The sequence below is a fragment of the Rhizophagus irregularis genome, chromosome 2 (genome assembly GCF_026210795.1).
Source record: "Rhizophagus irregularis chromosome 2, complete sequence".
NCBI lineage: Eukaryota > Fungi > Glomeromycota > Glomeromycetes > Glomerales > Glomeraceae > Rhizophagus > Rhizophagus irregularis.
Window position 1 is genome coordinate 4,184,746 of NC_089430.1, and position 23,970 is coordinate 4,208,715.

Here is a 23,970-nt window from a genome sequence, read left to right on the forward strand (position 1 = left end):
ATGTTTACTAAACCTAATATTACTCCAAGAATATTTGAAACGATATTAAAGTAAGTTACATACATTTAATTTTAGAAAAATTTTTTTACGGTGTACCTATTATATACAAGAGTCATAGGCTCCATGAAAGAAACGAATTAATTTATTAATGCTTCCCAAAGTGCTCATAATGCTGGTCAAATAATGTGTAGTGCAACACCGTTTAAAAATTATATCTTGATTATAAATATAATTCTAATTTTCGTAAAATTTTTTTTTTTTTTAAAGGTACATTTACACAGGTGAACTCGACTTGACAAAACAGCTATGCGAAGATATTCTTGAGCTTTTAATTGCATCTGATGAACTGCTTCTTGAAGAATTAGTTGAATATTTACAAGAATACTTAATTCAGCAACAAAAAAATTGGGTTCAACAAAATTCAGTTTTTATTCTTAATAAGTTTGCAAGTTACAAGAAGCTGCAAGATTATTGTCTTGAATCCGCCTGCGAAGACTCACAACCATTTATTACTTCAAAAAATTCTCTTTTACTGGATAAAGATATTCTTTATAGCATACTTGAGCGTAATGATTTGCAGATTAAGGAAATTGATGCTTGGAATTATTTAATTAAATGGGGTATTGAACAAACACCTGGTTTTGAAAGTGAGAATAATGATGTATCCAAATGGACTAATGAAAATTATAAAAATTTAGAGAAAACTTTGAGACAATTTATTCCTTTAATTCGATTTACGGAAATTTCTCCTATTGATTTTTTTGATAAAGTCCGACCTTATAAAGATATTATTCCTAATCACATTTATGATGAGGTTGAAGACTTTTATTATAAAGGTATAATACCAGAAACAATAAATTTACCCCATAGAGTGGGAAAAATTGAATCAAAAATTATCAAATCAAAACATGCAAATATTATTATCAATTGGATTAATAAAAAAGGTTTACGTACGATAAATGATCCGCATTATGAGTTCAAACTTATTTATCGTGGTAGTGATGATGGGATTAATAATAATTCATTTAAAAATAAGTGTAAAGGTCAAATAGCAAGTTTAGTTGTAATTAAAGTTCAAGGTTCAGAAAAAATCTTTGGTGGATATAGTTCTATTGGATTTAATTCAATTGGAAATCTTTTATTAATTAAAAATAATAATGGTTGGCCATCGTATTATTCATTAAATAATTTTATCTTTTCATTTGAAAATATTAAAGATACTCATAATATGAAAATAAGTAGAGTAATAAATAGTTCTAAAGCTATATTAGATTATTATGACAATGGATTTAATTTTGGTCAGGGTTCATTATGTATGAAGTATCAAAATTTATATGTTAATAATAGGAATGGTATCTATGAAAATAATTTAAATACGGATATAGTTTATACTATTGAGGAAATTGAAACTTTTAACGTAATCCGGTGTAAATAAATTGACGATCATTAAGCGATTATTTCTAACGAAAATCATGAATGTATTATAATAAGAGAAAGAGTTTATCAAAAAAATTCAATTCCATGTATGCCAATATCCGAATCATTGTTTAATTTTTGGTCGTACAGAACATTCTTTTTTCCTTCATATTAAATATTAACTGGATGATCCCAAATATGTAATATGTGTACTACAGCAAATTAGTGCTATATTTGTTTTATTTACTTTATTACCTAAGGATAGATATTTTATTTAGATTTTTTGTATATAGTAGATGAATTAAATGGAAAGAGATGGGAATCATTTACGAAGAATCCCGTTATAATACAAAGTTACACAAACCCGACGTTCACAATGCTGACAAATCATAATTCCACAATTCAAAATCCCGACACTTTATCCCGATACTTAATATCTTCTTCATGAATACAAAAAAAATTGTAAAAATAATTTATTAGACTTTAATCAAAATAAAAATTATATATTTATACTGTATCCAAAAAAAATTACATTTTTCTAATATACTTAGAATAAAATCTTTTAAATATTCACAAACACTAACGTTTTTATTTTAAAAAATTAATAATTTTATTATTAATAATTTTTATAATACTTCACAAATTTCAATGAATTATTGTTAAGTATTTTAAAATCTTTGCATATTAATAAAAATATTTAATTATTACTTAATTTTTTCGACGTATTATTAATAAAAAATCTTTATTTGTAAGAAATATGTAATAAACCCGATTCATAAGTTTCTGGTATAATACTTTTTGGTTTAGATATAGGTTTTTACAACAAATTCGTGAAATTATGTCTAAAAATAATAATAATAATGTAAAAAAAAGAGAGAGATAATAAATTTCGGGATAATGAATCCCGTTATAATACAAAGTTACAAACACGACGCTCACAATGCTGACAAATCATAATTCCACGATTCAAAATCCCGATACTTTATCCCGATACTTACTAATATCATTATGAATACAAAAAAAATTGTAAAAATAATTTATTAGACTTTAATCAAAATAAAAATTATATATTTATACTGTATCCAAAAAAAATTACATTTTTCTAATATACTTACTAGAATAAAATCTTTTAAATATTCACAAACACTAACGTTTTTATTTTAAAAAATTAATACTTTATTATTTAATAATTTTACAAATTTCAATGAATTATTGTTAAGTATTTTAAAATCTTTCATATTAATAAAAATATTTATTATTTCTTAATTTTTGCGACGTATTAATAAAAAATCTTTATTTTTAGGAAATATGTAAACCCGATTCATAAGTTTCTGGTATAATACTTTTTGGTTTAGATATAGGTTTTTTACAACAAATTCGTGAAATTATGTCTAAAAAAAATAATAATAATGTAAAAAAAGGGATAATAAATTCGGGATAACGAGTGTCGGAATTTTGAATCTTTGAGGTGAACGTCGGGTTTGAATTATAACGGGATTCTGATCGTTGGAATTTCGTAGCGGTTATTGTGTTTTTTTATTGGAAGTTTGTGATTACTTAAATAAATTAATCGAATAAGGTAACGAAGGACTATATATTTATTTCTAAGCAAGTTGGTATGCAATGTCCGGATGTCCGTCATATAAAATTAAAAATATCTATCAAGAATCATATTTTTTCTTCACACGTGACATTGTGCAACAAAAAACCTTTAAATGGCACTTCGGACTTAATACGGATTTTTCTAGTCATATAAAATTGATTTATTCGTTTTGTTGTTTTTTAGGATTGCGTCAAACACAATCGTAATATAATTACCTTCCATATTATTATTAATCTTTCATGACGTTTTAGATTGGCTTTGCAATTACGTCATTGTGTAAATAATATTTATGCGTAACATAAATTGCATCGCTCATTTTTATTAATCAACTCATTTAAAATTCTGGAACCAATTTTTTTTTTTGATTTATTGACCCTATTTGTTAATTTTGTTTGTTGCATATGCTGCTGCACCACATAAGTTTCCATTTATCAACATTCATTGTTTAATTGTCGATTACTAATCAAACAGGATATGATGATTATTTCTATTTATTGATCATTTATGGGTAAGCGGAAATAAAAAAGACTTCCAACTTTGTTTTGTATGAAAATTTCTGATCAGGAGATTGATTAAAAAAATATAATTAATTAATTTATAAATTATATGCAAAGTCGTCATCGTAAAAAAAATGGATTGGAAGTTAATTATTGACGAAGATAAAACCGATTCACATTTTCGGGTCGGAGTCAGATATATCCGACGGACAGACGGATATCTATTTATCCGTAACCAATAAAAAGGATACAAAATTTTATTATTAATCAATTTATTTAAATTAATTAAATTAATCAATCGATTGTTTGAATCAAAATAGAAGTTAAGCTAATTTTGATATTCACTCACGCGGTAGATTTCATTGATAACCTCATTCTGCATACAATATAAACTACATTGTGATACCATGATCAATGGATGATCATGTATACTATGTGGTTACGTCATATTAATGATTTTTTTTGTATATAAATAAAAAAAAAATTGAAGAAATTTTTACACTTTGTCCTTTTTTTTTTAAAAGAAAAAGTATGTTTTCAAATTTCCATTCCAGTCTTTCAAAAGACCTTTCATTTATTTTATATGATTCTGATGATTATAATGTTATTATTCAAGTTGGTGAAAATCAAAATATGAAAGAATTTCGTGCACATTCAGTTATTTTACGTGCTCGTTCTACTTATTTTAAAGGGGCACTATCAAATTATTGGATTACGAAAGAAAATGATATGATTAAGTTTTTTAAACCAAATGTTACACCAATTGTTTTTGATATGATTTTAAAGTAAGAATATATAAATAAAATTATGTATATTTTTTCATTATAAAATATTGAGAAAGTTAATAATTATCGTTATTTTTTTTTTTTTAGATATATTTACACTGGTGAGCTTAATTTAAATAAGCAATCGAGTGAAGATATTCTTAAATTGTTAGTTGCATCTGATGAATTACTTATTGATGAATTATTCGAATATGTTCAAAACTATTTAATTGAAAGACGAAATAGTTGGATACGACAAAATTTTGTTCACGTTCTTCATACTGTGTCTAAATTTATTCGTTGCAAAAAATTACAAAATTATTGTCTTGAAACTATTTGTGAAGAACCGGAACCATTTATAACATCAAAAAATTTTCTCTCATTAGAAAAAGATATTCTTTATAGCCTACTTGAGCGAGATGATCTACAAATTAAAGAAATCGATGTTTGGGATTATTTAGTTAAATGGGGTATTGAACAAACTCCTGGTTTGGGAAGTGGGAATAGTGATAGAACAAAATGGAATAATGAGAATTATGAATCATTAAAGAAAACATTATGTCAATTTATTCCACTTATTAGATTTATAGAACTTTCTAATACAGATTTTATAGATAAAGTTCAACCTTATAAGGATATTATTCCAAATCATATTTATGAGGAAGTTAAAAACTTTTATTATAAAAATACCTTACCAAAAACAATAACTTTACCATCTAGAATAGGAAAATTTGAATCAAAAATTATCAAACCAAAACTTGCAAATATTATAGTTAATTGGATTAATAATAAAAAATCTCGTACTATAAATGATTCATATTATAAATTTAAACTTGTTTACCGTGGTAGTAGGGATGGTATGAATAGTAATTCATTTAGAAATAGATGTAGTGGTAGAGTAGCGAGTTTGGTTTTAATTAGGGTTCAACCATCGGGTAAGATTTTTGGGGGGTATAGTTCAATTGGGCTTAGTTCAATTGGAGATAATTATTCTATTGGTGAATATGGGTTTAAATTTTATGAAGCGTCAGATAATTTTATTTTTTCGTTCGAAAATAGTAAAGATACTCAAAATATGAAAATAAGTCGAGTAGTAAATCATTCTAAAGCTATATTAGATTATACGGCGGGATTTAATTTTGGACGAAGTTCATTGTGTATGTCAGATCAAAATTTGTATTTAAGTAATTATTATGGGAATTATGAAAATAATTTAAATACAAACACAATTTATAATATTGAAGAAATTGAAACATTTATCGTATCTAAGCAATAATTTCATTTATTATTTTTCCTAAAAAGAAACATTTCAAACATTTAAAAAATAGATTAAATAGATTAAAAATAAGTATGTCATAAGCTTTTACTAAGATTAAATTACAGATTAAAACGGAAATTAAATTTAAAATTTATATATTTTATAAATTAATTAAGTTATAATAACACGTTATTATTCGTGTTATTCGTGCCAGCTTATTAGTATGTCATAAGATTAAATTACAGACTAAAACGGAAATTAAATTTTGTATATTCGAATAATTTATATATTTTATAAGTTAATTAAGTTATAGTGACATGTTATTATTCGTCAGCTTATGTCATAAGTTTTTACTAAGATTAAATTACAGATTAAAACGGAAATTAAATTAATAATTTATATATTTTATAAGTTAATTAAGTTAAAGTGACATGTTATTATTCGTGTTATTCGTATCAGCTTATTAGTATGTCATAAGTTTTTACTAAGATTAAATTACAGATTAAAACAGAAATTTAAATTTTGTATATTCGAATAATATTATTCGTGTTTTTCGTATCATTATATTATTACCGTATATGTTAAATCGTTAAATCTTTGATAATCACGATTTTCAAATCATTATCTTGGCGTAAAATATTGATATTACAGTATGATACCTTTTTGATTGTAATAAATACTAAAACTTTATATTTCGATTATCATATTTTCCTTAATTTAAAATTATAGTTATATTTTACGGCGCAGTAATTATTGATCTTCAATAATTATTTCCTGATTAAACTCGTTTAAATGAGCCTATTGTTGTAATTAAAAAAACATTTTATTCTATATTTATTCATTTCATTTCTTTTTTTTGTTTTTTTTAAAGTAATATATAAAAATTAGAAAAGTAATAAAGAAATTATGTAATAATCTTTTGAAAGACTTTTCATATGATGCTGATGATTTAATATACTTTATTATTTTTACTTACTCGATCATCTTATTTTAAAATGCTTGGCCGAATACATGAATTAATAAGAAAAAAAAAACACCAATAATTTTTGACAAGTTATATTATTTTTTCTTTTTATAGGTTCAAAAACTCACGATTTTATTGACTTATAATTTCCCTTTTTTGGAGATAGCAATTGAGTTAAAACTTGGAAGAACAAAATATATGAATATATCGCGATTTTAGTCGCTTCTGATGAACTTGCTTTCTTGAAGAAATTGAAGAAAGAATATTAATTGATCAAACAACGTGTTTAGTTCATCAAAATTTCGGTCTTTTATTAATAACTTGCAAGTTATAAAAAATTACCAAATTATTAAACTCAAAATTATTACCATTGCGGAAACATTCCTTCACTAGATAAAAAGATATTCATCATGACTCCCTTTAACAAAGTGATATTCAGATTGAAAGTGTCCATTATTTAACTAAATGAGGTTAACAAACTTCAGGCCTTGGGGAAATAGGGAAAGCGATAGAACAATAGTATGAAGCATGTACTGTATGTAAGCATAAAGGAAACAATGAGTCGATTTATTTCTCTAATTCGATTGGTGGAACTTTCCTCTTTTGATTTTTTTTATTTTTGATAAGGTCTGTTATAATTTTTTTTGACAAGGTCTATTATAATTTTTTTTTTTGATAAGGACCGTTCTTATAAAGCTATTTTATTTTCCCAGTCATATTTATGAAAATTTTAAGAATTTTCTTTTAAGTTACCTTACTAAAACCTACAACTTTATCATTTAAAATAGAAAATTAAGCAACTTCTTGATAATTTAATATGGATACTATGACTTGAACTAAATTTATTATTTACAATTAGAATATTTTATTGAAGAATTTGATGAACGACTTTAGATAATGGACGATCTATTTGATTAATATTTCGAATGTTGATCCAACAAAATACGGTGAGTAGTTAATAAACCAACGAAAAAATAAATGAATCTAGAAAATATCTTATTGGATGGTATTATTAAGATTTTATTGATATATAATGATAATGATGTAATAAATGATGTAATTTGTTAAATTTTTAAATCATATCATTTTTTTTTCCTAAATAAACTTTTTTTTTCAAATTTCAATCATATGCTTATTGAATTAAAATTTAATATTAAAATTCAGGGAATAAATTAAAGTTATTATTAAAGTTGAAAAGAATTTAGACTTTTATTTTGTGTTTATTTTATTTATTGTTAATTAATTGAATTAATTAAATTATTGATTTGTTTTGTTGACAGACCCATATGAAAATATCGGTGCCCGGAAGGGAATGATCTAAGAATCACGGACGAAAAGAATTCAGAAGATCCTTTACATTTAAGTAATATACTTTTTACGGAGACAAAAAAAAAATATAAAAAAAAAACGTTTGCATATTTCAAAATTTTCGGGATATTGAAGGTTTTCTTATTATATTATATATTCCAATAATCCGATATTTTACGTTAGAAGCTTTGTTTCAAATATATATATATGTATATATATATATGACATGAAAACATAATAATTAAAAATTCTAATTGTACAAAAAAATTTATAATGAACGTGTCAAAATTAATTTTCATACTGCATTAGATGCTTATCGTCAATATCTTTTATTTTTTAATTATTTTATATATATGCTATTCAAATGAGTCGGGGTGGTAAAAGAAGCTATATTAGGAGATAATTAAAAATAGCAATAAAAAATTTTCGAATTATAGCCGAGCTATGAACGTGATAGATTACTTAAATGTCTCGTGATCGGTGATCATAAATGAAAAAAACAATTTGCTGGGTAAAGTATTTATACTTCAAGTTTTTTTTTCGCAACTTTTTTTTTCTTTAACGAGAAAAAAAAATAAAATGACCTCAATTTTTTATTCTAGTCTTTCAAAAGATCTTTCCTCGATCCTATATGATTCTGATGACTATAATGTTATCATTAAAGTTGGGAAGGATCAAAATATGAAAGAATTTAAAGCGCATTCAGTTATTTTGCGTGCTCGTTCACCTTATTTTAAAAGTGCCTTGTCAAATAAATGGATTACGAAGAAAGATGACATGATTTTATTTAATAAACCCAATATTGATCCGATAGTTTTTGAATTGATTTTAAAGTGAGTGATTAAATTTTAATTATAATCAAAATTTGAATTGACTTTAATTTACAAAATTTCGTTCTTTTTTAAAAGATATATTTACACAGGTGAAGTTGACTTAACAAATCTAGTATGCAGCGATATTCTCGGACTTTTAGATGCATCTGACGAACTTTTACTTGATGAATTAGTTGAATATTTACAAATATATATGATCGAAGAACATAAACAGCGGGTTCAACAAAATTTGATTTTAGTTCTTAATAAATTTGCGAGATATGATATATTGAAAAATTATTGTCTTGATTATTTCTGCGAAAATTCACAACATTTTATTTCCTCAAAACACTTTATCTTATTAGATAAAGATGTTCTCTATAGTTTACTCGAACGAAATAACTTGCAGACTAATGAAATTGATATTTGGGACAGTTTAATTAGATGGGGTATTAGACAAACTCCTGGTTTGAACGATGATAGATCACAATGGAATAATGAAAATTATGATGCGTTAAAAAATACTTTGAATCAGTTTATTCCACTTATTCGATTTGTGGAAATTCCTATGAATGAATTTTTTAATAAAGTTCAACCTTATAAACAAATTATTCCTAATAATATTTATGAAGAATTTGAAAACTTTTATCATAATGGTATATTACCAAAAATCATGATTTTACCACCTAGAATAGGAAAATTTGAATCAAAGATTATCAATCCTAAACTTATGAACATAATTGTTAATTGGATTAATAATAAAGATTTTTATAATATCACAGATCCACATTATAAATTCGAACTTATTTATCGTGGTAGTGATGATGGAATTGATAATAAAACATTTAAATCTAAATGTAATGGTAGAATAGCAAGTTTAGTTTTAGTTAAAGTTCAAGATTCAGATAAAATTTTTGGTGGATATAGTTCTATTGGGTTTAGTTCATTAGGTAATGATTATTCGATTGTATACGGTTATGGGTTAAGAAAATATAATGCAATTGGTAATTTTATTTTTTCTTTTGAAAATGAAAATGATGATCAAAATATGAAAATAAGTCGTGTAATTAATAATTCGGATGCTATATTAGATCATTTTGATTCAGGATTTAATTTTGGACAAGGTTCATTATGTATGATAGAACAAAATTTACATGTTAATAATATAAGTCGTAATTATGAAAATAATATAAGTACAGATTTAGTTTATGTTATCGAAGAAATTGAAACTTTTATTATATTATTAAGGGAGTGAAATTTTATTGGATCGATCAATTAATTTATTAATTTATTTGATCGATCATTATGCAGTCATGTGTTTTACATATGTCAATCAGTTATTTTAAGTAATATATAGAATTAATATATAGATATTCTTTCATTAGAAATGAATAGTAAATTAGAATTTTATAAGTTAAAATAAGATTATTTAATATTAAGATTATTTAATAAAAGATTTAATTTAACTATAATTATAAACAAATGATCTCGAAGGTGATTTTTGACAAGTCTAAAAATAAAATGCATCATTATTAGTCGATCATTATTATTATTGAAAAGTTGAAAACAAGTACGGGGGTAATATGGAGTATAAGTTAGTATATGGGTTATATGGGGTATGTTCCGTAGTTAAGATATGGAAAATAATATGTAACTCATAATTTACAAATGATTTTTTGGTGGGGGTACTTTACATATACAGTATATATGTATAATTTAGTTAGTACCGATTGCAAAAAAAAATGCATACTTAATTTGGTAAAATTTAACGAAAATGATCTCATTCAAAATTTATAATTTTTAAGCCACCCTCATGATTTTTTTAATATTTTTTTTTATATTTCGGTTATTATATTTCGGTTATTATATTTCGGTTTCCATATTTACGAGTATCTAAAAAAGAATTGTTCTCACCGATCATTAACAAAAAATTTTTCATTTCTCGTGAATTATAATTTATTTTTTTAATGAAAAAATAATTATAAAAATTGGTTAAAAAACAATTATTTCTAAATTTAATTTCTTTTCCCTGAAAATAATTATTATTTTCATTTTAAATTTAATAATTTAAAATTTCAGGATTCTTTATAATAATTCTTATTACTAAGTTATTTTGTCATAAAATGAGTAAAATATGATTGTCGATAAATTAAGAAATTCAGTTTGTAATATAGTAAAATATAAATGGAGCCAATTTTACAATGATTTTGCCTACAAGAACATGGACAATATTGATAATCCTTGGCAATTGTTGATACATTTAATTTCACGTGATTCTCGATACAATTGAATTCGTCTTTTATATTTCATGTTTGATTTTTTCATTTTTGTCATTTTGTGGAACTTTGAGAACTGAGACTTGGTTCATATTTAAATTATAAATCCACGTAATTTTTTCGAAAATTTTTGTCGTTTCTTAAGAAAATAAAGAAAAAAGTAAAAGAATCATGACTCATTTAATTTTGTTCTTTAAAAAGTTTTATGCGTCTTTTTATAATAAATAAGTAAAAGAACGTGAATTTTAGAAACAAATATTTGGAGATTCTATTTAATAAAGGGTTTTTCCTAACAACGTTTGGTAAATCCGTAAAAAAAGCTGTTTGTGTATAGTTGAGAACTTTTCTAAAAACAATTATTTTATTCATATGACCATCAATATAAATATATCGATATTTTGTCGTTATATTATTTATAATAAAAAATTTTAAAGGTTTTTTTTGGTGCGAAAGGGTAATCTTCCTTCGCTAGCGGTTTGATATACCTATTTCGTTAGTACTAGTGAAAGAAGTAGTGAAAGATTCTTAGATTTAGTCATTTTTAATGATTTTAATTTTAAAATTAATTAGAAAAAACTCGTAATCGTAAATTTGATACAATATTTTATTAATAAAATTTTATTATTTAATTTGCCACGAAAAAAAAAAAAAATTAAAAAATTGTTGCATTTTTACGCGAAAAATGAAATATTTTTAAAAGAAATTGCAATGACACAACTTGATCGTCTAAATTCATTGTGACGCATTCAACTAATTTCACCGATAACCATTAAAACATTTCACCAATAATCATTTTCACCATTACAGCAAAATTCAAAATATAGTGGATACTTGAAAATTTTTATTGTCGGGTACTCGGGTTACTCGGCTAGTCAGTTATTAGAAAAATTTACATAATATAACATAATTACATTATATAGTATAAAGTATATAGTATATACAATTATACTTTATTATACTTTATACTACGCCATCATATATATGTCACGTGCTATATATCTTTTCGACTAGCCGAGTAATCCGAGTACATTTCACCGATAATCATTTCACCGATGATCATTATTTTGCTGATCATTTCACCGATAACTATTCGCTGACACCGATTACCATTTCACCGACAAACGTTTCGCCGACAGGATCATTCCTTTCACCGATATATATAGTAATTTTTTTAATATTATAATAAAATTAAATATATATATATATATTTTTTTTTTTGAAAAAAAAATAAAAATATATTTCTTTTTGAATAAATCTTTTTTCTTTCTTTTTTTTTTTACAATAATATTGTCCCAATTTATAATTATTAATACATACATAGTCTCATCGCATATAATTTACCATTTTTAAACCAAAATGACCTTAATTTTCTTTAAAAATAACTTTGCACTAACAAAATGAACTTTCGGTGAAGATGAAACATTTATTGGTGAAATGAACCCTTTGGTGAAATGTTTGTCGAAGTGATTGTCGAAACAATTGGCGGCGATCCAAATTACGGACTTACGGGATGGAAAATTCGATTTTGAAATTTTGATTTTCAAATTTCCAATTTCAAAAAATTTAGATCAATTTCTTATTTTGGATGTAACGTACTATAAAAGGAAATTTTACATTTCGATCATCGTACCAATACATTTACGTATAACAAATTAATATCTACATTTCATTTTTTAAAGAAAAATCCAAAATTATATAGTAACCATATGTGAACATTATTTATCGATTCTATTAAGCAAATCATACTTTATTTGTAAATTCATTTTACATATAGATTTCTACGAAGCGCCAAATAATGATATAACAACGAATCATAATATTCTAATTTTAACTATTAATCTTTTTTAGTGAACTTTTTAATATTGTAGGATTTTTATTGTTTCTATTGTTCTATTGTTCTATAAATGATCACATTTTTGATACTCCGTTCAGTCATCACCGCTCGCTTCTAAAAATAGATTTTATTTGTCACTACCGTCACACTCCTCGCGTTTTCAGTAATCCATATGTATCTGGGGACTTGGTTTTTTTTTCGGTTAGTCAAAATCTTATTTGTCACATACTTAGTGTTATACGTGATCACATGAATAGAATATATATATATATATATAGAACAATATAATTCAGAGATTTTTTCCAAACTCTTTGAAATATAAAAAACAAAAATAAAAATTAAAATAAATAAATAGGTTCACATATAAAATCTCATAGACAAATAGCATTAACGTCACTAAAATGTCATTAGATTCTCGATCCAACATTTTTACAAAATCAAATCTGGTCTATACACCATTGTCAATAACAATCGCTCATATATTAAATTTCATCATTAATTCACCTTTATCGACATGGAAAGAATTTCCACCAAAATTACCTAATTCAGTTTATTCTTCAGTATTTTTTACCCCATTATTATTATTTATATCACTTACATTCGAACCAATTCAAACAAGGAAACGTTTTTACACATTATTATCTTTAGCACTTTTGATTATTTCAATTCCAATAATTAATCGTAAAAAAGATTATCCTCCTTCACTTCAAAGTAATTTTGTAACTATTAATATGCTTTTATCATTAAAAATGGCATTATTTTTAAAAATTAATAGAACATTTTTAGATCAAAAAAATTTGGATCAAAAGAAAGAATTTAAATCATTCATTTCAACATTATTTAATTGGCGTCCTGATTCTTATATAATTCCTCCAGTATCAAAAAATTCAAATGAAAAAGAAAATCCTTCAATTATTAAATCACCCACAACTTCACAAATTAACAAAATATTAATTAATCGTTCAATAATTATCATTGCAAAATACTTATTTCTTGAACTTGGTGTTTTTACACTTTTAATTTTAACCAATTATAAAGTAGAAATTCCAGAAAAAGCTTATCAAATTCGTTTAATAGAATTTTTTACTAATGGAATTCTTCCTTTTACAATTTCTTCAATGGGATTATATTTGAATTTCAAAGGAGTAATATATTTATGGCTTTCATTAAATTATGATGTTATTACTTTCATTGTTGCGATCATCTATCGTTTCATCTTTTGCAAATCTATTTTAATTCAATCTGGTATCCTTACTCCTTCTGAGTATGCTTCTTTAGAAGAATGGATTATTACATTCTTATTTAATACTAAACATTTATTTAATGCACCACTTATTTCATCAAGTCCTCGTGAATTTTGGTCTATTCGTTGGCATTTATTACTTAATGAAAGTTTAAAAGAATTAGGTTATTTACCTATTAATAATTTATTTTCTACAATATTTTCAAAGAAAATTGCAAATATTATGGGTGTATTAGGTTCTTTTGGTATTAGTGGTTTAATACATGAATATTATTTAATTACAAATTTTAATATTTGGACAGGTGAACATTTCTTTTTCTTTATGACTCATGGTATAATATTTATCTTATGGGAAATTATATTTAATAATAATAATAATAATAATAAGAGTAAAAATGAGGATACTATGATTGGAAAATTTTTAAAATGGATCTTATTTTTAATTATTCATTTGATTTTACTTCCTGCACTTATTGAACCTTCAATAAGAAATTTGGATTTTTCTGATATGTCATCATCTATTTCAAACCTTTTTGTTAAAGAATTATAAATTATTTTCTTTTTGTCAAAAATATTATATAAATAAAATTTAAATATGGGTTTTAAAAATTTAAAAGACATCTACGCACTCATTCACGTGACATACTACCTTGAAATTTGATTGGTCAATTTAATGATAAATTTTTGTCATTGTCATAAATTGAAAGATATATAATAATTTCGTAATACTGTAATATGGAATTTAACCGAAATCATTGAATTCTTTAATAAGAACATAAAAGGAATCCCGATCATGAAAATATTAGGAAAAGCCATCGTAAAAACAATAAAAATAGAAAAACAAACCAAGAATCACACAAAAAAGATCGACATAAAAAAGAAAAAGCGTTAAAAACTGAAAACATACCTATTGTTCCAAGAAATCCCATCTTATGTTATCCTAAAAAGAATAATAAATATGTAAGCAAAGAAAATAACGATATTTTAAAAAGAAAAAATGAATATTTATATGTCTTAGTATTATTATTACATGTAATCCGGCAAAATAAATACGGTTACCATTTTTTGGAGGCGATGCTAGGTTGATTACATTAATCCATCATTCACATAAATTTTATGGTAATAAAACACTTTGACCGAAAAATGGTGTGCCAACGTAAATGTGCTTATAAGGGCCTTAAGGGGGGATAGAGGGGTCAACTGTACATTTGAAAGAATTGTGATTCATATTTTCTAGTTTTTTGGTAAATATAATATAATAGTATGCCCAGTTAAATTAAAAAAGTACAAATTGATTAGCAAATTAACGGGTTATAATAATATAAATTTAAATTGTTTTATTTATACTATATGCAGTGAATAAATTTTGAATGCTATTTTAATTTTTTAAGAATTTGCAGTTCCAGCACTAGTTAAGCCTCTCTATAAATATGTTCTTTATACTGAAAGATACTGAAACAGTGAAACATGCACAATCCCGTATCTCACAAGATACGTTTTTCATGTGAAATTATACTGGAAATATGTTTTACCAATATTTCTTGTTTTTTTAAATGATATTCCAAAAATGTTTGAATCAATGTTGATAACAAAACAAAATATTCTTAAACTCTGTAGGACATGTGCATTTTTCCGTGACGGGTGTATGAAGTTCCCTAAAATAGTTTTTTTGTTCGCTTTATTAGTGGGAAGATCTTTCCAATTGTGTTCTAGATCATAATCACCTAATGCACTGTCCTCGTTTAGAAATAAATATGGAGTCAGATGATCGATATTATTCTTTGAGCACCCACACGACCGAATAACGCCCAATTTTATAAATTCAGCGCACATGTAGCGAAATTACTCTTATCTATTAATAAAGTTTTTTACTTTTATTAACAGATAACTGATAAAGCTAAGTTTACCATGAGTGCACACGGAACATGTAAAGAGTGTAATCAAGAAAATACTTGGTAAAGCATGTGACGCTAAATATTTTCGACAAAATTTTAAAAATTGGACAAGTGGTAACGATGATATTGACAAATTTATTCAAGATGTTCAGCTATCAGCAAATAATTATCATAAAATAATAGAATGGATTCCATATGATAGATTTTATAATATTAATTATATTGCTAGTGGAGGATTTGGTATAGTATTTAGTGCAAATTGGACTGATGGATATATAAGTAAATGGAATAAAAAGGGACAAATTTGGAAAAGAAAAGGTCAACAAATGAATGTAGCTCTAAAGAGTTTGAAAAATTCAGAAAATGTTACACAAGAATTCATTAAAGAGGTATAAATTATTTTATTTGATGAATTTAAAATTTGATTAAGTTCTTAACAAACTAATTAATGTATTTGATTTTTAATAGATTACACTACACCATAAAATTGAGGATGTAGATTCCTTTATCGTTAGGTTTTATGGAGTAACGCAAGATCCTAAGACAAAAAATTATATGATGATTTTGGATTATGCAGATCATGGAAGTTTAAGAAAACATTTAAATACGAATTATAATAAATTAAACTGGGATGATAAGTTACGTGACTTATGGCGTATTGCAGTTGGGATTGAGAAAATTCATGAGAAAGGGTTAATTCATCGAGATTTACATACCGGAAATATATTAAGTTTTTCTTATAAATGATGCTTGTATAACGGATATGGGATTATGTAAGCCTGCAAATTGTGATGAATTAGAAAACGCAAAAAATAGTATATATGGCGTTTTATCTTACATTGCTCCAGAAGTTTTAAGAGGAAAAAATTACACCAAAGCTTCTGATATTTATAGTTTTGGTATAATTATATATGAGATGATTTCTGGATTACCTCCGTATCATGATATAGGCCATGATAAATATTTAGCAATAAAGATTTGTCAAGGGTTTAGGCCAAGATTTAATATTAAAGTACCGCAATTAATTGTGAATTTAATTAAAAGATGTTTAGATGCAGAACCATTAAACCGACCAATAGCAAAAGAAATTAGATCAATTTTATGGATATGGAGGATGGATGATAATTTAGAATTAATGAAACAGATTAAAGAAGCAGAAAAGGTTAATTCTATTCAGCCAATACCTTCAACTGATTTAAAACTATCATTTGAAACACACTCAGAAGCCATTTATACAAGTAGATTACTAAATTTTGGTGATCTTCCATATCCGATGATTATTATGACAATTATAAGCACGCAATTTTCAGGTAATTAACGAAATTTTTTAATAATTATTATGTATTCAAATTAATTAATTTTTAAATATCGATTACTTTATCTATTAAATCTTAGAATCTTTACAAATTAGTGTCTTTTAATTTTAATTAATAGTGATTCAGGTATTGATTATATTTTTTTTTAATACCGGTAATGATAATTTTAATTAATCATAATTTTTATTTTTATATAAATTACACTAGCTGCGAAATGTTATAATGGTTGAATTGCCATTATAAACATCATAAACATGTCATAAGTTTTGTATAATTGTAAATAATATTATATTTATGGCCATTTTTGACCGCTATGTATAATTATAAGAAACAACTGAACCTTCTTTTTTTTTATTTATTTTATATTATATGTATTTTTATAAATGCATATCAAGTATTATCATTCATCTTAATTATTTATCATGCTAAATTTTATATTATTGTATATTTTGTTTTAAATATATTTCATATATAAATAAATCTTATTTGTTTAATAACGTAATAAAATATATTATTCATTATAATTAAAACTTTCTTCGTCAAACGTCCCTATTTATTGGCATATTACATAGAATACTCTTTTAAAAACATTAAAAAAAAACTTCTCTCTTCCATTTTACTATTCTTTAATTAATTATATTCTATTTTTATTTTTCTTCTCCACCTTCTTGACACTGTTATCAATCATCGCTATTTAGTCGTCCCTCGTAACTGATCGTTATTTATATCATGTGACTTCTTTCCCTGTATCCGTAATTTCTGTAAGTTATAAATTCCGTAAACATTGTACATAGTGTTCCGAAAGGGTCGAATCGGGTCGGATTCTTAGTATAATAATACTTTTTTTTTACTTCGATTAATTTCATTTAGAATATCAGTTATATTGTTTTTGCGTTGAAAACTATATAACAGATTGAATTTGATACAAGTAATGTTTGCATATTCTGCCGGATCCAATATTCGTATTCATTTTCTTAGTTGTTAAGGTACTATGTAAAATTTTAATGTCAGTTTGCTAATATAAAAAAAAAATATTATATATATATATATATAAATAAAACTTTGAATTTTTTAACAAATCCGAGAAAATTATTAAATCAAAAATGTTAAAGGATTTTCATTTTTATTATGTGAATTTTTCAAGGCAAAATCACTTACGAAAGAGAAACAAAAAAAAAAAAATTTAGATAAGTAATTTCCATTTTCATTTCTTTGAATTTTTGTTGAGCCAACTTTGTTCTTATGAAAAAAGAAAAAAATTTAGAAGTTTTTCGTCCAAATTGAGAATTATGGTTAGATTAATTGTAACTATAAATACTAAAAAATGCGTCCAATTTTTTAATTCAAGATATGATTGTCAAAAACAAAAATCTCTCGGATAATTTGTATTTTTTAATTTTTAAAACCAAATAAGTAGTTAATCGAAAGGTCAGTTTGCGTTTTTGTCCGAAGCGGAGTGGAGACTTTTACATTCTACACAAAAACATGCAATGTTGTCTGTCCCACACGTGACTTATATACACGTGACATATATTTTTTTTTATTTAAGCTTAATACTTTTTATACTATTAGCTTATTAATTTCGATACTGTTAATCGTATAATCATGTGCCCGACGATCATGTTACGAATGTTGCAAATGTTACGAATGTTTAATATGTTTAACATGTTTAACATATGCAACATATTTAATATATAAATTAATAGAGAAACATCATATACATTTTTTGTACGTGTGCTTGCAGCCTTGCTATTCTAATCAAATAAAATAATTGCAGAATTTTTGTTTCGAAGAAAGTATCTACAGCATTCTGTCATAATAATCATGTATAAATGAAATTCAATAATACCATTATTCTCATCCTAGTGGAAATTAATAACCCGGAAGCATTCTATTTTGTCTTTTTTTGTTATAATATCATCACCTACATTGCCACATACTCATGCACAAACCTAGAAATATCCGAGGTAACGTTGATATTTTGCGTGACATAATCTGGGATATGTGATTTTGAGTCCACAAAAAAAGTATGAGATCTTTTATGCAGTTATAGGTGTTCTATAAAATTCCATTTCGATTTATTAAAATGGTGAAGTCGTGAAGAACAATCCCGAGTTACAGTATATCACTTACAATATATGCCAGTGAAACTAGAAGATTCCGGAATAGAAACTACTCTAAAGTCACGTGTGGAGTCTGTTCACAAACTAATCACGTGCTACAACGCCTACAGTTACGACCCCTTAACCTAAGGTGGCTTTAACCTAAACAGTTTGAATTAAGCTTTTCTATTTTAATATATCGGCAACCAACGAACCTTTTAGTGTTTTAAATAGCCAAAAGGGAGGGCAATATGCAAAAAAAAAATATTAAATTCTTGAAAAAAAAAGCTGATAAAACTTCTATGATAGGTAAATTAGCTTTGTGACAATAATAAATACAAGGCTTCATGTAATGCTAACGGACTGGTAGTTGTTTATCCAAAGTCAAATGATTTATAATGTTACAGTATTATTTAGAATTCCCATCATATTTATAACTTAGAATACGTCATAATCGATAAGATGTATAATTATATACCTTGATTACTAATCCATCATATTCTTTTTTTTATAATGAGCCATAATTATTAATATTTATAATAAGATGACCAATAATGCCTAACTTTACAGATTCATTATTTTACATTTTACAATGAAATGATTTGTAATGAGTTATAATAATTATATTGTATTATTTCATTTTCACTTGATCACTATCTTTTCCAATCCTTTATATAATAAAAATTTTGGCCAATTTTCTAGATTCCTCAAAATCCCATATTAATAATTATATCCCTCTGAATATAATTCAATTAATACCCAATTTGGCCTTTTTTTTAAACCCTTTTCCTAATAACTTTTCCTAATAATAAGTTTATTCATTACAAAGGTACTTTTAAACCTTTTCCTTCTCATTAATTTTTATTTCAAACGATCATGGATTTTGAAGGATTTGAATGTGTTAAAATAAATTATTTTAATTGGTTTCAAAAAAATGAATTAGAATATTATGAAGATTTATCGTATGATTATGCGATAAAAGGGGATAGAAAGAAAGTTCAAGAATGTTTAAATAAAATAAAAGAATTATTTTATGAATGTGAATGGGAGAATATTATAAATGATGTAACAAATAAATTACATAATAATAAATTTTATGAAATTAAAGGTGATTATAGAATATATGGAAGGAAACGGAAAAAGATTATTTTTGGAAAAGAAAAAATATTTAAACAACAAATCAAAGATGGTTATGGATTAAATAAACAAAATAAAAAATGGAAAAATGACAATTGATTGAAAAAATTAAAGAAAATCAAAGAAAAAATTAATAAGAAATTTTATTATAGGAGAGCAATGTTTCAAAATTGGTATGTAAAAAGGAAATGATACAAAAAATTTTATGGATAAATTTTAATTGATAATTCTAAGTTTGAACAAGTATTGGAAAAATATAATAAAAAAAAGGGATATGTGGTATATTAGTGGTTTTGTCTATATAAAAGAACAGTGAATTAGTAATACAAAAAGATAAAATATTTACAGAAATTTTGACTACTTATGGAAATAATAAGTTTAATATATAAAGGATTAAGAATCGATGAAAAATCATAAGAAATTAATAAATGAGGAAAATCGAAGTTATCAATTTACAATAAAGGAATTATTAGATCAAATATCATGTTATGAAAAAATTTACTTAAAAAGTAATAAAATATGATAATAATAATGAAAATAGTAATGAAATATGTTAATCTTATAAATGATTTAACGTTTTTAATGAAAGAATATACAGTATTTACGTTATTGGACAAGTTAAATATATGGAAAAAAGGTAATATAATAAAAGGATATAGGAGAGATTATATTTGATAATAAAGGATAAAAATAATCGAAATAATCATGATATTTTTAACACGTGATTATTTTTGTTGATTATTGATTTCTGCCATCCGCAATAAATAAATTAATAAGTGAAATTAAAATATACAGATAAAATAATAATTATTCATCTCTAAAATTGAACTTTATACAATGAATAATATTTACATAGAGAATTTAGAAACAAATTTAAGAGTATTATTCATGCAATGCATCGGTCATAATTCGTCAAAGAATTATCGTAAGGAATAATATATTAAAATACTAAAATATTATTCCAGCTAAATGTTTATAGTATTCATGATAATACCGTAACAAATTATGTTAACTAGTATGTTAAATAAAATTCTTAATTCGTTCTAGAGTTTCAATAATTAACGTGTTTATTTATATACATGGATAATAATACAGTTATTAACATATCAGTCACTCTTACGGAGAGATCGATATTTTTATCCCATAATTTATAATTTATTCGTTAATAAAAAATTATTGATTGGATATATTAAAGATTTCAATTTCTTCAATAGTATAAACTGTATCAGTCTTTAAATTATTTTCATAATTATTGCTATTATTATTAGCATGTAAACTTACATTGTTCATAGCTAATGAACCCCAACCAAAATTAAATCCATTACCATCCAATATGGCTTGAGATTTATTTACTACCCGGCTTATTTTCATATGTTGAGTATCTTCGCTGTTTTCAAATGAGAAAATAAAATTATCTGATGAATTGTATAATCGATGACCTTCCTTAACAATAAAATCATCTCCTAATGAACAAAACCCGATAGAACTATATCCACCAAAAACTTTATTTGTCTCTTTAACTTTAATTAAAACTAAACTTGCTACTCGACCTTTACATTTTTTTCTGAATGACTTATTACTAATTCCATCACGGCTACCACGATAAATGAGTTTAAACCTATACAATTGATCATTTCCAATCCAATTAACTATTAATTTTGCAAGTATTGGTTTGATGATATTTGACTCAATTTTTCTTATTTCAAATGAATAACCAGTTCTAGGTGGTAAAATTGTAGTTTTAGGTAAGGCATCTTTATAATAAAATTCTTCAATTTCTTCATAAATATGATTAGGAATAATAATTCTATAAGGACGGACTTTATCAAAAAAATCTGCACGAGAAATTTCCGTAAATCGAATGAGAGGAATAAATTGATTTAAGGTTTTCTTCAATTCTTCATAATCCTTATTATTCCATTTCGCTCTATCACTATTCTCATTCCCAAGACCAGAAGTTTGTTCAATACCCCATTTAATTAAATAATCCCAAACGATAACTTCTTTAATTTGTAAGTCGTCTCTTTCAAGCAAGTCAAAAAGTATTTCCTTATTTATTAAAGGAAAGATTTTTGAAGAAAAAAATGGTAGAGGATTTTCGCAGATAGATTCAAGACAATAATCTTGCAATTTCTTGCAATTATCAAGTCTAAACACTGCATTAAGAACAAGAACAAAATTTTCATGAACCCATTTGGTTTGTTTTTCTATTAAATAATCTCTAACATGTCTAAATAATTCTTCAAGAAGTAATTCATCAGATGCAACTAGCAAACCAAGAATATTTTCACCTGATTGTTTAGTTAAATCAAGTTCACCAGTGTAAATATATCTAATAAAAAATTATTTATATTTAGAATAAATAAATTTAAATTTCAAAATTTATAAATAAAAAATAAATAAATAAATAATTCTCACTTCAAAATCATATGAAAAACAGTTGGAGTAATATTTGGTTTGTTAAATGTAATCATATTATCCTTCTTTATAATCCAATTTGTAGAAAGAGCACTTTTGAAATAAGGAGAACGAGCACGTAAAATAACTGAATGTGCACGAAATTCTTTCTTATTGTTGTTTTCACCAACTTGAATAATGACATTGTAATCATCTGCATCATCTAATATTAAGGAAAGGTCTTCCGAAAGACGAACGTGAAAATTTGAAGCCATTTTTTTTTTAAAAAAAAAAGAAAAAAAAGTATTATTAATGGAAATAACCACGTGATTGACGGCTTAAATATTATTTGTAACGTTGCACACTTGCACTCCATTTGAACCATATTTTAAAAAGATTTGCAGTAAGCTAATTGAATCCGACAACGATCAACCCAAAAACTAATTTTTAAATATAGTATGAGGAACTTAAACGATTTATAGCTAATCAATATTCTAAATTGAATATCATTCAAACTCTGAAAATATTAGTGTATAATTAGGATATCAAACTAAAATTGATAAATTAAATTCTTATTTAGATAGATATTAAAGTAATATTAGCGAAGATAAAAAAAATTAAAATATAATAAAAACATTAAAATACAGTATATAAGAAATACGAAATCGAGTTTTTTTTTAAAAATAAAAAAATATTTAGTAATAGAATAAGCGTTAGATTATTAACAGACAATTTGAATTATTCGTATTTAGGGACCGTAGATAGTACAACGACTTTGGCGCAAATCATAAGAAGATATTGTCACGGGATATTTTTTTTTTATTTTTATTTTTTTTATTTTTATTTTTATTTGTTATTTTTATCTTTTAGTTATTTTTAGTTATTTTTAGATAGATTACCTGTAGCTGATTTTGGTTGTTTATAGATTAGATAAAAAGCGGAAGCTTAGCAATGTAAAATGGCTGAATATAAGTGGCTGTATAGACAAATGTGCCCAGATCGCCACAATTGGCCGGGAAACGATATTGGCCGGGAGACGATTATGTCCGAAGGACAGAATCGTCCTAAAAATTTAATGTTATATAAAGGACCGGTGTTGAAAGATAGAGATAGTTAAGTTTGATATCGTATAGTTTTATTGTTATAAG

General features: G+C 24.7%; 7 protein-coding genes across 7 annotated transcripts; 6 read left to right on the forward strand and 1 right to left on the reverse strand.

Moving 5' to 3' along the window:
- OCT59_012273 (uncharacterized protein) lies at positions 1 to 1,435 on the forward strand (the record flags this gene model as incomplete). The annotated part of the gene is made up of 3 exons (XM_066134347.1): positions 1 to 50; positions 268 to 647; positions 771 to 1,435. The coding sequence occupies 3 exons, from the start codon at positions 1 to 3 to the stop codon at positions 1,433 to 1,435; spliced, it is 1,095 nt and encodes a 364-aa protein (XP_065989619.1).
- Positions 1,436 to 4,290: 2,855 nt separating this feature from the next.
- On the forward strand, positions 4,291 to 5,556 carry OCT59_012274 (uncharacterized protein; the record flags this gene model as incomplete). The annotated part of the gene is made up of 2 exons (XM_025329928.2): positions 4,291 to 4,301; positions 4,389 to 5,556. 2 exons carry the CDS (start codon positions 4,291 to 4,293, stop codon positions 5,554 to 5,556), a joined length of 1,179 nt encoding a protein of 392 aa, XP_025188541.2.
- A 3,031-nt stretch (positions 5,557 to 8,587) lies between these two features.
- Positions 8,588 to 9,877, forward strand: OCT59_012275 (uncharacterized protein; the record flags this gene model as incomplete). Its single annotated transcript, XM_025309868.2, has 2 exons — positions 8,588 to 8,643; positions 8,719 to 9,877. The coding sequence occupies 2 exons, from the start codon at positions 8,588 to 8,590 to the stop codon at positions 9,875 to 9,877; spliced, it is 1,215 nt and encodes a 404-aa protein (XP_025188542.2).
- Positions 9,878 to 13,133: 3,256 nt separating this feature from the next.
- On the forward strand, positions 13,134 to 14,525 carry OCT59_012276 (uncharacterized protein; the record flags this gene model as incomplete). Its single annotated transcript, XM_025329929.2, has 1 exon — positions 13,134 to 14,525. One exon carries the CDS (start codon positions 13,134 to 13,136, stop codon positions 14,523 to 14,525), a length of 1,392 nt encoding a protein of 463 aa, XP_025188543.2.
- Positions 14,526 to 16,984: 2,459 nt separating this feature from the next.
- Positions 16,985 to 17,429, forward strand: OCT59_012277 (uncharacterized protein; the record flags this gene model as incomplete). Its single annotated transcript, XM_066134348.1, has 3 exons — positions 16,985 to 17,180; positions 17,305 to 17,312; positions 17,394 to 17,429. The coding sequence occupies 3 exons, from the start codon at positions 16,985 to 16,987 to the stop codon at positions 17,427 to 17,429; spliced, it is 240 nt and encodes a 79-aa protein (XP_065989620.1).
- A 2,735-nt stretch (positions 17,430 to 20,164) lies between these two features.
- OCT59_012278 (uncharacterized protein) lies at positions 20,165 to 20,524 on the forward strand (the record flags this gene model as incomplete). Its single annotated transcript, XM_066134349.1, has 1 exon — positions 20,165 to 20,524. The coding sequence occupies one exon, from the start codon at positions 20,165 to 20,167 to the stop codon at positions 20,522 to 20,524; it is 360 nt and encodes a 119-aa protein (XP_065989621.1).
- A 1,019-nt stretch (positions 20,525 to 21,543) lies between these two features.
- On the reverse strand, positions 21,544 to 23,102 carry OCT59_012279 (uncharacterized protein). Its single transcript, XM_025323978.2, has 2 exons — positions 22,844 to 23,102; positions 21,544 to 22,757 (listed from the first exon to the last, which is right to left on the reverse strand). Exons 1-2 carry the CDS (start codon positions 23,095 to 23,097, stop codon positions 21,599 to 21,601), a joined length of 1,413 nt encoding a protein of 470 aa, XP_025188544.2. The 5' UTR covers positions 23,098 to 23,102; the 3' UTR covers positions 21,544 to 21,598.
- Between the last annotated feature and the right edge of the window lie 868 nt (positions 23,103 to 23,970).